The sequence below is a fragment of the Podarcis filfolensis genome, assembly GCF_964270895.1.
Source record: "Podarcis filfolensis genome assembly, chromosome: 4".
Classification (NCBI taxonomy): domain Eukaryota; kingdom Metazoa; phylum Chordata; class Lepidosauria; order Squamata; family Lacertidae; genus Podarcis; species Podarcis filfolensis.
The window spans coordinates 67,833,804-67,847,892 of NC_139607.1; the positions used below are offsets into that span (position 1 = coordinate 67,833,804).

At 41.7% G+C, this 14,089-nt stretch overlaps 2 protein-coding genes and 1 long non-coding RNA gene across 4 annotated transcripts in view; 2 read left to right on the plus strand and 1 right to left on the minus strand.

Annotated features, from left to right (window-relative positions):
* Positions 1-3,984, minus strand: part of LOC310761672 — a 51,582-nt gene extending 47,598 nt beyond the window's left edge. Inside the window, exon 1 of the long non-coding RNA XR_014547655.1 lies at positions 3,497-3,984. This is a non-coding gene — a long non-coding RNA (uncharacterized lncRNA). The remainder of the gene's footprint in view (positions 1-3,496) is intronic.
* MORC1 (MORC family CW-type zinc finger 1) overlaps positions 1-9,195 on the plus strand; it is a 45,935-nt gene extending 36,740 nt beyond the window's left edge. Inside the window, 8 exon segments of the mRNA XM_083611518.1 lie at positions 2,049-2,115; positions 2,748-2,850; positions 3,994-4,140; positions 4,873-4,963; positions 5,500-5,550; positions 6,823-7,005; positions 8,537-8,625; positions 8,627-9,195. Of these exon segments, the coding sequence (XP_083467644.1) occupies positions 2,049-2,115; positions 2,748-2,850; positions 3,994-4,140; positions 4,873-4,963; positions 5,500-5,550; positions 6,823-7,005; positions 8,537-8,625; positions 8,627-8,645 (750 nt within the window). The 3' untranslated portion in view covers positions 8,646-9,195.
* Positions 9,196-13,783: 4,588 nt separating this feature from the next.
* GUCA1C (guanylate cyclase activator 1C) overlaps positions 13,784-14,089 on the plus strand; it is a gene marked incomplete at its 5' end in the record, with an annotated part of 51,984 nt that continues 51,678 nt past the window's right edge. Inside the window, one exon of one of the 2 annotated variants that reach the window (XM_083611764.1) lies at positions 13,784-14,087. In XM_083611764.1, the coding sequence (XP_083467890.1) occupies positions 13,884-14,087 (204 nt within the window). The remainder of the gene's footprint in view (positions 14,088-14,089) is intronic. The other variant, XM_083611766.1, reaches the window with a different exon arrangement.

Genomic DNA, 14,089 nt, shown 5'->3' on the forward strand with positions numbered 1-14,089 from the left:
TATCCACAGTGCTCAACCCTTCTTCTGCCATGCCTTGCCTCTCACAGTCTGGTTCCAATATCAGAAGCTGGGCTGGCCTGAGAGAAAAGTGTTGGAGGGAGCAGGGGGAACTTTTGCTCTTGTTTGGGGCACACCTAGGGTTAAAGAAACAACTTGGTTACATGTAGCTTGAGACAGGCTTACTTTGAAATCCACATTACCTACATCTCTTAGGTGATGGCTGCTTCTAAAACATATATATTGAACAGGTGGCAAGAGTGAAACATTTCCTTTTAAAAAAATGCCCTTGCCTGTTTTTCTGATACTGGCACCAAAAAGCAATTTTCATTGCAGAAAACGTAGCATGGATGGGGACTGAATTACTTAAAAGTCCCTAATACTCAGCTGGCTGCTTTGAGCACTTTAAGCCTCTCCTTTGAAATACTCCTTGCTTTAATTACTTGTGGCTCATCTGCTCAACTGTTTGGTTTGTCTAGAAATATGTACTACTTCCTCTGACAAAGAAAAAAGCAGTCGACAAACTGTATTATGCAGGTATAATTAGCACACATTTAAAAGAGTTCGCTATCCTGAGTTAATTATGTTCCTGCCACTTATTGTAAATAGCAGGTGGTCGACCCAAAACAAAAAGAATGCCAGCAAGTGAGATTACACTTAACATATGTCAAGTCTTATGTTTACAATTACTTTGGGAGGCTGCGGTGCTGGCAAGTAGCATAATGAGAAACATCAGAAAATTAAGGCAGTGGCTTCCAGAAAACAATGCAAAACAAACATCTTTAAATTACTTAAGATTATTTATGCCATTGAGCGCCCTATAAAGGGCAGTAACAAAAGGTTGAAACCAATTTTGCTGGGCTCCCCAAAGAGAGAACTTGAAATGTAGATATGATGGAAAATCTTTTGTTGATTTTTGTACATGATCTGACTCAGGAAATATTATTTGATATTTAAGTGAAGAGCTCTCCCTACAAGAATAATTATTAATCGATCCATATCAAATTAGGGGTGTATGTATAGGGGTGTTAGGGGAGGGGTAGTACCTCAGATGGGGGACACGTTGTGCTCCCTCTGGGGTAGCTGGTCCACCTTTAGTCCCCACCGTGCAATCAGCTCTCACCTGTGGCTCCCAGAAGCTGTCATGTGACAGAGGCCACGTGCCAGGAAAAGGCTTTGATTGGTCAGCTAAACCCAGCAAGGGTAGCCGATGGGTCTTAAGCCCTCAATGAATTAGGGACTTCCTCTGCATGCGAAGACAGGCTCCAGTGGATTGAGTGGACAAGACCCATGGCGGGTCAAATGGTCAAGAAAGTGGTTTCTGCACATGCTGCAGAGGGAAATAAGGAGAAGATGGGGTTCATTAACCTAGGAAGGTAGGAGAACTCAGATCCTAAACCTCTGCTGCCTTGTAGGATGTCTTTGGGAGAAGAAAAGGCTAAGGGGTACACCCTAGTCAGGTCTGGAGTCCCCAGGATGGTTGGATGGCGCTTTGTACGTCTCCTTCCAACAACTCCTGCAGCCAAGCTGGTGCCAAACATATGTTCTGCTTTCCTTTGGACCACATCAGTGAGGCTGAGAGGGGGAATCTTGTCATTTGGGCAGCTCAGGACCTCCATACACAGTCTTGTGGAGTAAGCTTTGCTCCTGGTCAAACTGCAGTTGCTTTAGCAACTGATATTGCGTCCCAGGAAAAGATCCTGAAAGTTACTGGGTAGGATGCAGACAGATGGAAGTTAGCTAGGAACAATGTACTGAACACCACAACAAGAATTATTTTAAGCAGGTGGAAATGTGCAGAATAATCTCTTTTCTTGTAATTATTGTGTTGGGCTGATCTAGCAGCCTCTTCTTATGTTCTTATAGTCAGATGCAAATGAAGTTCTACAGCAGAATCTGTAAAGTACTGGTTAAAAAGGAGACAGAGATTACTACAAGGTTAGCTACCAAGTTGAAATTAAAATTCCAATGGGGTTCCCAATGCCAAAGATCCATGTATTTCTAAATATTTTGAGAAAAGACCTCTTCATAATCAAAATGTTACATTGCAGATTATAATATCTGACAGTGACACCGAAGTTACGCCAGAAGATGAAGACGTTATTTTCCTGTACAAAGGTAAAATCAGTCATATTTTTGTCAGTGGGATATCTATTTTCATGTTTCTAAAATACGTCATAGCCAGTATCTTCACTTACATAATGCTTTAAAGGTGAATTAAAGACAGTGCTGTGCTTGAGGACTCATAACCACAGATGGTAAGGGAATAGCGTCATGGTTGCTGCCATTGGTATGTGGCCAAGGTCGGAAGAGGTATTTGAGTTTGTGGTGCCAGGCACTGTGAAAAGATCTTTGACGCAGGCTGAAAATGTCACTGGTTTAGTGTCTGCACAGTCACCTAGAGATTTCTGCACTACACCAGTGTTACACCAATGTGCCCTTATTGTTGGCAGTCAGTTGTTCAGAATATGCTTGCAAGGACTGCAAAATTGTATTACATGACTTCTAGAAAAATCCAATCATGTTTGTCAGACTTGACCTACATGTTCATTTCTATCCGGATTTGAAATTACTGGAAACCCAGCTCATGAACCAACTCATACTTGAATGAACTCCAGCCCCATTAACATTTAGCCAAGCACATTTCAGGAACCTCACTGCAGCTTGCATGGGGCTCCCACATCCAGACTTGCTCGCTCAGTTAAAGCTAACTTGCGTGCTATTTCTTCTGATATTTTCAATTCACTTAGAAGAAAAACAGGAAGAGTGTGATGAAAAGGGAGGCAGTGCATTCAACCCAAATAGTTGTTTTGATTTTGAGAAAAAACATTTGCCACCAGCGGACTTGGAAAGGTGAGTGTACCAGGAACCTCACTGGATAAGGTTTTGAGTTCTAATTTATTTACAGTGTATACATCACAATAAAGGGAAAGGGAAAAGGACCCCTGACCATTAGGTCCAGTCGTAGCCAACTCTGGGGTTGTGGTGCTCATCTCGCTTTATTGGCCGAGGGAGCCAGCGTACAGCTTCTGGGTCATGTGGCCAGCATGACTAAGCCGCTTCTGGCGAACCAGAGCAGCGCACAGAAACGACGTTTACCTTCCCGCTGGAGTGGTACCTATTTATCTACTTGCCCTTTGGCGTACTTTCGAACTGCTAGGTTGGCAGGAGCAGGGACCGGGCAATGGGAGCTCACCCAGTCGCAGGGATTCAAACCACCGACCTTCTGATCGGCAAGTCCTAGGCTCTGTGGTTTAACCCACAACGCCACCCGCGTCCCTATACATCACAATAGGGAATAGAAATAATGTAAATATGAGTAGACATGAAAAGAGCCAAGATAGCTTAAGCCCAGATAGCTTAAGTTTCAATCCTATTGTCTTTTGGGTAGGGTTGGGGAAAACTCCTGCCAGAAATCTGGGAGAGATACTGCCAATGGTAGATAGGCCAATAGTTCGACTAATAATAATAATTTTATTACAGTGGTACCTCGGGTTACATACGCTTCAGGTTACATACACTTCAGGTTACAGACTCCACTAACCCAGAAAGAGTACCTCAGGTTAAGAACTTTGCTTCAGGATGAGAACAGAAATTGTGCAGTGACGGCGCAGTAGCAGCAGGAGGTCCCATTAGCTAAAGTGGTTAAGAACAGTTTCAGGTTAAGTACGGACCTCCGGAACGAATTAAGTATTTAACCTGAGGTACCACTGTATTTAGACCTGGTCCATCTGACTGGGTTGCCCCAGCCAGTCTTGAAATAAGGCAGACAACATTCCTGTTGGCTAGATTCATCCATTTAGCTCAGTATTGTCTACTCCGAATGGCAGCATCTCTCCACGTTCTCAACCAAAACTATCTGATCCTATTTAACTGAGATGGCATGCCAGGAATTTAGTATGCAAAGCCTGTGTTCTACCCCACAGCTATGGTTCTTTCCCTGTTTGGGAGGAGGGGTATGGTCCTTGAATTGATCTTTGTGGTATGTCTGTTCAGTGACTCCATGGAGACTTCAGAAGACGACAGCAAAGAGCAAGCTCTTGTTGCTGAGCAGGAGTCTAATGATGCAGTTTTGCACACATGTGGGGATCCGCAGAGCATTTCTGAAAACAAAATGGTAGAAACATTGACAGCTCGCATCAAGTAAGTATTCCTAAAGGTACAGTCTTGCAGCCAAATGTGATGTCCTTGTATCCTAACAAGGACCTTTTGAGGCCTAATTTCATGCTAAATATGAATCAAGAAGGCAACTGAGTGATGGGCCTATTGGACTGTGAAATACTTAATGAATATACACTACTGTGTGGAATTGACATTGAAATGGTCCTCCAGGGACCAGTTTAAGGCATAGATTATATGGTCAACAAGAATAGCTGCTTGTATGGATTCTTAAAAATATTTTTAATAACTCTGTTAAGGCTTTCAGCATTATTATTTTTTGCAGACAAGTAATTAATTCCATCAAGATCCTTACTTTTTTTTTAAAAAAAATACTCAGTTGATAATAATCTAGCATTCTGGCTAGATAAACACTGAACCCAATTTTTGAAAGTGTGCATTTGCACTCAAGGCCAAATTACACATTATATGAAATACTCTCAGAAATGTGGTTAGGTCCTCTTTTTTAACAAAGCACAGCTATGTTGGGGGGGGGGGGTTTAGTCAAGATCATGGAACAATTGCAGTTTAGCTCCTTTTCCATGCATCATTTTCTATCCAAAACCCTCATTTCAGGAGCAAATGGCAGCTTTTGCTACGCTTGGTGAGAAAACAGTATGGGAGGAATGTTAAAAATTCCCCACACATTGGATTCAGCCTTTTTAACCTATGATGGAAGGATCTGTTTTGGTATGTTGCAATTGTTGTCTTTTCCAGAGAGATCCTGCTATACTTTTTACCCAAATGCAATCTTACAAGTGAACATCTTTCTTCTATGACCCCTGAAGACATTTTATCTATGTTCAAGGTGAGTGGACATTTGAATTATATAAAAATTGTGGGAATGTGCTGGAACTATTTGTACTTAGTCTAAAGAGAACAAGGGCGCTTAACCACTCAGATTTCAGGAATGCAGTGCAGGTTGTTCCGAGTATGTTGTTTAGGGGCTATAATGTTGGAGTTGCTCTCTCATTTGTTCAGCTTCAGGACACTTGCTCCGATTTTGCATTTTCTTCGGCATTTGGAACTACTTCTGTTTCTTAATTCCAACTTGGAAAACAGGATATGATGTTGATAAGAAGATGAAGGAGCCAAGTGGGGGCAAGCCAACACTGTTGGGCTCCCACACTCACCCTCTTTCCACGCAGAGCATCCAGTTCTCCTGCCCCAATCAATCATTTCCTGATGGGGCAGTGTGGGAAAGAGCACTGGATGTCTCAAGCTGGATGAAATTCTGCTGTGGGGCACAAGTTTCGCGCTACTGCTTTGCATCTTACCGTGCAAGATTTTCACCCTTCTTGCCATTTTCTAAGTCTAGGCATTTTGTTTCCTTTATGCCAATAGCTGAACAGGGATTCTGAGCGGAATAAGGCTGTGCCTGTGGACATAATTCAGGTAAAAGCTATTTAATACGACCAATTCATATTCTCTGAAATGATTTTCTATTGGATCAGTCATAGGCATGTGAGATTTATGAAGAGAAATGCAACACATGGGAGGCTGGCATCTTCAATGAATGTCTAAAAAGAACAGTCTTTGTTGCATACAATTAACAAACAAACAAAAACCCTTGCAGTTTAATTTGTGTTAAGGGTTTTTTTCCTTGTTCACTCAAGTTCTAAATTGCCAGGAAGTGATAGCTGTTGAGGGTTATGCCCTTAACAGGTGTGTTAGTTAGGCAATGTTGATATGGTATGGTCTCCTATCCTGCGATTAATTCCAGTTTCACCACCAATTTGGATCTGGGTGGCTGAGGGGTGCACCTATCTGTCTGTTCCCTGGAATAGATGCATGGAGACGATGCAACTGAAGCTACCACTCCACAGTACAACTACCCTACTGGTAACCATCTACACAAAATGATTACCTGTGGTGTAAACAGAAAAAGGTCTCTTGCAATCCTTTTGGAATTGCCCCCTTTCCTCTTCCCACCAAGCCTATTCAGCACCATCCTCCATCTTTGGCCATGTACTTTATTTAAAGACCATAAATAATGTACCTCTATGCTTGTATAAGAGGGACGCGGGTAGCGCTGTGGGTTAAACCACAGAGCCTAGGACTTGCCGATCAGAAGGTCGGCGGTTCGAATTCCTGCGACGGGGTGAGCTCCCGTTGCTCGGTCCCAGCTCCTGCCAACCTAGTTCGAAAGCACGTCAAAGTGCAAGTAGATAAATAGGTACCACTCCACCGGGAAGGTAAATAGCGTTTCCGTGTGCTGCTCTGGTTTGCCAGAAGTGGCTTAGTCATGCTGGCCACATGACCTGGAAGCTGTATGCCGGCTCCCTCGGCCAATAAAGCAAGATGAGTGCCGCGACCCCAGAGTCGGCCACGACTGGACCTAATGGTCAGGGGTCCCTTTACCTTTATGCTTGTATAAAGTGCCACTCAGCCACCACTAAGCAACTCCCCCTGTATTTCCATTTGCTTATAATTTCAAGAGCAGAGCTCTCATCCCGAGGGGATGGCAGAGCTATTGACAAATGAATGACTCTCTCGCTGCCCTGGGCAGCATTCTGAGACCGGGGTGGACAATACATTTACCACATGGATATATCTTGGGGCTTCTTTTTGATTAGTTGGACGAACAAATTGTATATTAGAGTGTAAGAGGGGAAATTGCTTTTAAAGTCCACACTAAAATTTCAAGGGTATCAATATTTGTTACAGTATTTTTCGCAATATGATGAACAACTTTTTGAAAAACTCCTGTCTATAAGGCAGCATGGGCTTCTAGCCAAACATGCTGCTGAAAAAAAGATTAGTCTGTGTGGGACGCAAATAAAAGCGACAGAAGAACGAATTAAGCATCTGCAGGAGAAAGTAGCACAATTACTACTGCGCATCCATCCAGTAAGTGCTGACAGTTTATTCCAGTGCTTGGTTTGATTAACTGGTTTTGCTACATCTGAGAAAATAGGATGCATTCTAATATTTCTAACATGGCCGCAATATGGACAGAGAAATGCTGTAGGTCACTTGTGGTGGTAGAAGATTTACTGTCAGAGCCACCATTTCATCCATTAAGTGGTGTGTGCCAGTCACGAGATTCAACTTGAATCTATATCTGTATCTCTGAAAAGCAGCCATGCTTGGTACCTTGCCAGTTCAACGCATTGTTGGGGACCAAATTAGATCCGTTAGAAACAAAGCTCCCTCCCCCTTTCATTCACTATAACAGGGAATCTAAAAATGGCTACTTCCCCCCCCCTTCCTTCTCACTGAAATTTGCAAGCATAGCAGACCTTCCGGAGTGGATTAATGTTGCCAGTTGGTGGACAGACCCATGTGAAAAACAAATGTGGTTTTTAATTCATCCTCTGAGCCATCCTCTGTGATTGCAGTACCCTAGGAAAAGGATTCACCACAGTTAGAAGCTAGAAGCTTGTCAAGATGAAAGATATCTTCCCCCGTCCCAGCAGCACATGGCGTGGCTGGGCTGTACCACATACCTGACGCACTGTCAGGAGCACCAGTTTAGCTTCATTTGCACCTTGCTGCTGCTGCTGCTCCCTCTCCCAGAATCCATAGCTTTGGCCTTTGACAGTTGAGGGAGGGAGAGAGAGAGAGAGAGACAACAACCCTGTTATTGTGGTTATAATTTGTTTTAAACAGTTTCCAATTTTGTATTTTAAATTGTTCTCACCCGTGCTGTTTTTCTAGCAAAATTGGTGCTGGAACTCACCATGAACGCCTCCCTTGTCTTCTTATAATGGAAAGGGTGCCCACCTGAGAGGTGCCGTAACTGAGTTCAGTTGTGTTCCAATTGAATAAAATCCCTGGTTGTCACCCACCCTGGGACCTTATGGCGAAGGGCGGGTGATAAAAATCAAATTAACGCTAATAATACTCCATAATTTTCTTCCAATCCTCCTCTAATCATTAGTGTTAGAAATACTCTTTAACACTAACTACTTAACTCATTTCACCCTTTGTCCATTTGTCTTGTTTATAATCATTTTATCTTCAGGAGAAGATAATCTTGTTGGAAATGAGATTATGTGGTTATATTTACAAAAATTTTATAAAGCTGGGATGCTGAGACCCAAACCTCAAGTTACACTAAAACACAAGTTCAAGGGGGCATGTGAAATGGTCATTGACTGTAGCCCAACAGCCCTGCCAGGGAAGAAACAAAGATTACTTATCACTGGAGGGATGACCCTTTCCCCAACTACCATTTACTCCCTCCAAATAATCTCTCTCTCCCCCCCCCCAATAGCTTATCTCCCATGCACCTTCCAATTTGTCTTTTCCATTACTTGCAGTTGCCTGTGTTGTGTAGTTTGGGCCTAAGGAGCTGACTGACTGCTTATTCTGGTTAGCTTTCCGTGGAGCCTATTAATGTTATAATAATGTCTCTCTTTGCTGCATTCTGTTTCAGCATCTTCAAATAGATAACCAGGAAGACTTTGACAGCATCCTAGAAAAGCTTCTGAAGGAAGACAGACGTGAGAGCATTGGTCCCTGTGAAGTTAACACCACAAAATTAAGCTGAACTTTCTTTGTTCCGTGAAGAAATTGGGAAGGGTCTTAGCACTTGATAATGTATGCCCAAAAATATAAATAGATAGCAAACAAGCCACGCAGGACACAATCTTCCTTGAAACCTTAAATATTACAGCAGAGCTTGTAGAGGAAATGATATGGATGGTGTCATCCTAAGTATGTTTTGTTCTTTGCCTACCATATTTTGGTGGTGTTGCATCCAGCCCTACTTGCACGGCTGCTGTGTAGTTTCTCTTCATTTCAGTGGAACACTCCACACAAATGTGTGGACATGGTTCAGCCAAATGGGTCCTTGTGAATATTATGTAGTGGGGGGCGGGGAACACCCTGAAACATTTGTTGTTGCTTTAAAAGTGATTTCTGTTTCTTTGGAAATAATAACCTCACTAAACATAAAATGTTAACTTCTATGAATGTAAATAGTGGACATTTTTGGGGTTTATTCCTCCCCCCCAACAGGGATTAAAGCTTTTCGTTTCAACGTATTCATGATACAAATCACCTTGCATAATAAAGGAAGATAATTTGCAGTTTGCTCAACTTGCCAAGTGTTACAGATTGAAGTTAATTGATGTGTATTTATACAACTTGAAACATTTAATCCATGGGGATTAGTTTGAGTGCTTTCCTCCTGCAATAACAGATGCAGATTTGGATGTTAGTAATCCTAACCTAATATATATATTTTTATTGCAAGCAAAATGATTCTTAGGATGAGGTCCTTTTGGATGCTGCACCCGATTCACTATGCTCTCGTGCCAAGCATTGAAGTTATGTAATTTTGAAGTTGCAGGGTAGGTGTGCATGAATTAATACGGATGCACCAAGACCAGGAGTTGCAGCAAATACTTCCCTGCCATGCTGGGCACATTCTGATGCATTCAGAATGCTAATGATGAACATACTGGTGCTTTCTTAGATGCATAATGCCTCTGAATGCCAGTGGCTGAGAATCACAAACAGGAAGAGGGCTGATGTGCTGAGTTCCTGTATTTTGGCATCCCGTATGCACCTGGTTGGCCATCATGTGAACAAGACTAGACGCGCCATTGGCATCTCTAGCGGTGTTTGTGTCTGTGTGTGTACGTACCTACACAAAAACACACACCAAGAAAAGACACACATTGAGTATAAATTGAAAGTCATCAAAATGCCAGTGTCTTGCAACTTGGATCTCATTCTCAATGACATCAAACCAGAATTGCTGCTGCTGTCTATTTCACCTGCTCTCTGCCATAGTATTTGAGACTATTCATCTGTTTTTAATCTCTTTTATAGGCTTACAGTCCGTTTAAACCGCATGGCTCATGCTACAGGCATGAAGTTTACCAAAGGATCCTGAGGTCACGCTCTCAGAAAGGCACCTTCCTTTTTTTAAACTCATAACTTATACTTCCCAGTGGGGAACTATAAGAGGGATGCTTGATGCCTAATTCTGAGGAGACAATTTTGCCTGTATCTCCATTTTAAAACTTAACCCCACTTAGGGAAATATAAGGAAGAATTACATACGTTTTCTATCACAAGTCGATGGTGTCACCAGAAAAAAAGCAACTGGCATAGAGACTTAAAGTAAACCATTTGCGGCGGCCAAATTCCACATGTGCCTGCCTCAACTATCTTAGAGAATGAGAAACATTGCTTCAAGTTTTGTATTTTATCACTTTTTAATCTATCCATTATTTAAGTATGTTGATCTGGCCTTTTCTGCCAAAGGCACTTGAGGACAGTTGACAGTGGACCATTTATGATTTAATGCCTGCCCCCACCCCACCAGTCATATAAACAGCAGAACAGTCCAGTAGCAAAATAGCAAAAAGAAAAACCTAATACAGCAGTTGGAGAGCAATGCCGTTCACACCCAGAGAACTCCAAACAGCTGCTGAAACAACACCACCTTTGCTTGGCATTGGAAAACTAACAAAGTGGGGGGGGGAGGGAGAGAGAGAGAGAAAATAAACTTATTCTAAGAGGAATTCTGAACCCTTAGTGCCACTGTTGAAAATGTGTGGGTCATCTTCCACCTTCAAATAGTGAGGACACCTGAAGCCACTGGGATCTTAGAGGCAGGGAACTTTCCTGTGTTGTTGTTGTTTAGTCATTTAGTCGTGTCCGACTCTTCGTGACTCCATGGACCAGAGCACGCCAGGCACTTCTGTCTTCCACTCAAACTCATGCAGGAGTCTTTTATATATGCATCTTTAGTGGGGAAGTTGGACTTTTAAAGTACATTATGTACTTAACTTCACAGTAATATGATGACAAGGAGAATGTAACCTGGGGTAAACCCTTTATCTTTTGATGCACTTTTGTTATGCTGCTTTGCCTTGTCCTCATGATAACAATCTAAACCAGAGCTGGGGAAACCTTTGTCCCTCCAGATGTTGCTGAGACATCGCCCATCAGCTTGGCCATGCTGGCTGTAGCTGATGGGAGTTGTCCAATAACATCTGGACAGGCCAAAGGTTTCCCACTCGTGATCTAAACGGTAAAGTCAAAACACATAAGGAGCAACTTTCAGATGGGTTGCCTAGTTATAGGTGCCATATACATTCATGGACTCTATTCCATTTGCTCATGAAATCTTATGCCATAATAAGTAGGTTAGTCTTTTAAGAGGCTGCAAAACGGTTGTTTTACACATCAGACAGGAGAGGAAAGGAAAATACAATAAAGGGAATGAAGTCTGAACTGGGGAAATCCAGAATAAACAGCTGTCAATTGGCATAATAGCATGTCCTAAACATGGAAGTTTGATACTGCCCTTGTCACCGAAGAAGCAAGTCAGTGTGAGCAAGTTGCTACCCTGCCAAGTTCATACAATTAAACAACAAGGTCTCATAGTTGTTTTAAGAAAGGGCTCCTCCCGATAACCTGTTGATTCAACATTCATCCTGATTTGCTTGTACAAAGATTACAGCATGGTTGGATTATGTCCAGTCTTTGTTGAGTATTTGTTCCGATTTGTTCACCAGGCAGTGATGTGACCATGAGCATTCATTCTTTTTTTCATCCCATATGCATAGGGTATTTACAGCTCTTCCCGTTAATCATTTGTTCATCGCACGCTTTTCAATGCATTTCCCAGTTACCTTCCAAACATGCAAAAAAAATTCTGGGAAGTGGGACAACACAGCTCTTTAACCCACTTCAAATGCACAAACTTAGCACTCCAGTCTGCATTTGAATCACTCCTGCAAATTAATGCCAGTCTGGAGGTATCCAAAAGAGGTCAGTTTAGTTAATTTTGTACATTTATATACTGCCCTTCAGCCAAATAGTTCACAGAGTTTGGTTGGTTGGTTTCCAACAAGATAATATAACAACAATGAAAGCAGTGTAATTAAACATAAAAAGTAATAAGGCTTACAATTTATTTATTTTTAAAAAAGACCACGGTAAAATTCAGAACGTTAAAGATTAGGAGAACAGAAAAGTAATGTGCCACCAAAGCGATAGCAAAGTCCTAGAAGAGACCCTCTAAGGCAGCGGTTCTCAACCTGTGGGTCCCCAGGTGGTGTTGGACTACAACTCCCATCATCCCTGAGCTCTGGCCTTGCTAGCTAGGGATGATGGGAGTTGTAGTTCAATAACATCTGGGGACCCACAGGTTGAGAAAGCCTGCTGTAAGGTAATACCCTACTAAGAAAACTTTCCCCCCAATTGCTACTTATATCAAAGCCTGGTAGAAACAGAGCTTTGGAAGTTGCATCAAAGGTCCTACCCCTATCAATGCAGGATATTTAAAACACAACAACTCAGAAAAGTGAAATTGCAGAGTTATGAGAAATTGAAGTCTAAAGTAAGAGACTGGCTTCATTACTACCAGATAAATGAAGTCTTCAAACAGGACAGGAAAATTGGCTTCCAGGTGGAGAGGTCAAAATTAGAAACAGAGCTTTTGGAACCCAATACCAAGAATCTGTCAAGAATGTATAACTTGCTGTTGAAATGGAATACACAGGATGAGACGGTTAAATCAACTATGATTAAATGGGCACAAGACATTGGTCATAACATTATGTTTGCTGACTGGGAACAGTTATGGACCACCGGTATAAAGTTCACGGCATGTAATGCCTTAAGAGAGAACATTATGAAAATGATATATAGGTGGTACATGACCCCAGTCAAGCTGGCAAAAATTTACCATACGCCCAATAATAAATGCTGGAAATGTAAGGAAACTGAAGGTACTTTCTACCACCTTTGGTGGACATGCCCAAGGATCAAGGCCTTCTGGGAAATGATCTATAATGAAATTAAGAAGGTACTTAAGTGTACTTTTCACAAGAAACCAGAGGCCTTCCTCCTGGGCATGGTAGGCCAATTGGTGTCAAGGAAAGATAGGACGTTTTTTATGTATGCTACAACAGCAGCAAGAGTTCTTTTAGCAAAGTATTGGAAGACACAAGAACTACCCACGCTGGAAGAGTGGCAGACGAAGGTGATTGACTATATGGGACTGGCCGAGATGACTGGCAGAATCCGTGATCAAGGGAAAGAGACGGTGGAAGAAGACTGGAAGAAATTTAAAGTTTATCTTAAGAACTGTTGTAAAATTAATGAGTGCTAAAATGTCATGGGTAACGTAAAACAGAATTGCAACGATAAACGATTGGGTAAGAGAAAAAGGATTAAAGAAATTGAATCATAAGTAATTGAAATTAGGGGTTGCTGAAAAGTTTAAAACAGGGATGCAGAAAAGGGAGGTATGGGGAAGTCATTGAAATAAGGTTTAAGAAAAAAAGGTTATGAAATTATACGTGTTTATATGTTTGTTTGTTAATGCGTTATGTTGTGAATTGTTAGTTTTTGTGTGTTAATGTATGTTGTAAAACCAATAAAAAATTATTATAAAAAAAAAATAAAACACAACAACTCAGCAACATCTATACACACACTGAAGACAGCTGGGATCATTGTACGATGCACTGTACAAATAAATACACAGAATCGTACTACTTTATTCTGGTTGAGGAGAGACTGCCACCCACTGAGAAAACCTTTCTGTATTTAAACTGGGTACTGAAGGTAATCTGTCTAGGAAGTTATATATACATAGCCTATTTCTGCAGTAAGCTGTAAAGAGGTTTACGGTAGCTCGTTCCTTATATGACATGTTGGTGTTTGAATGGTAGCTATAAGCAAAGCAATTGCCACTGGGCAGTGAAATCACTTGGATGAAAATATACTAAAAAAATCAAACGAGGATACTTGGAATGTTGGACATTATGGGTGCCAATGGGTCTGCGGATGACATCGATGCTCTGGAAATTCACCACTGGTACACAAAGTTTATGAGGGAATGCCCCTCTGGACAGCTCTGTCTACATGAATTTAAATCAGTGTTGGGTCTACAAGGACTCACTCCAGAAGCCAATAAGTATGTTGAGCAAGTCTTTCATACTTTTGATATGAATAAGGT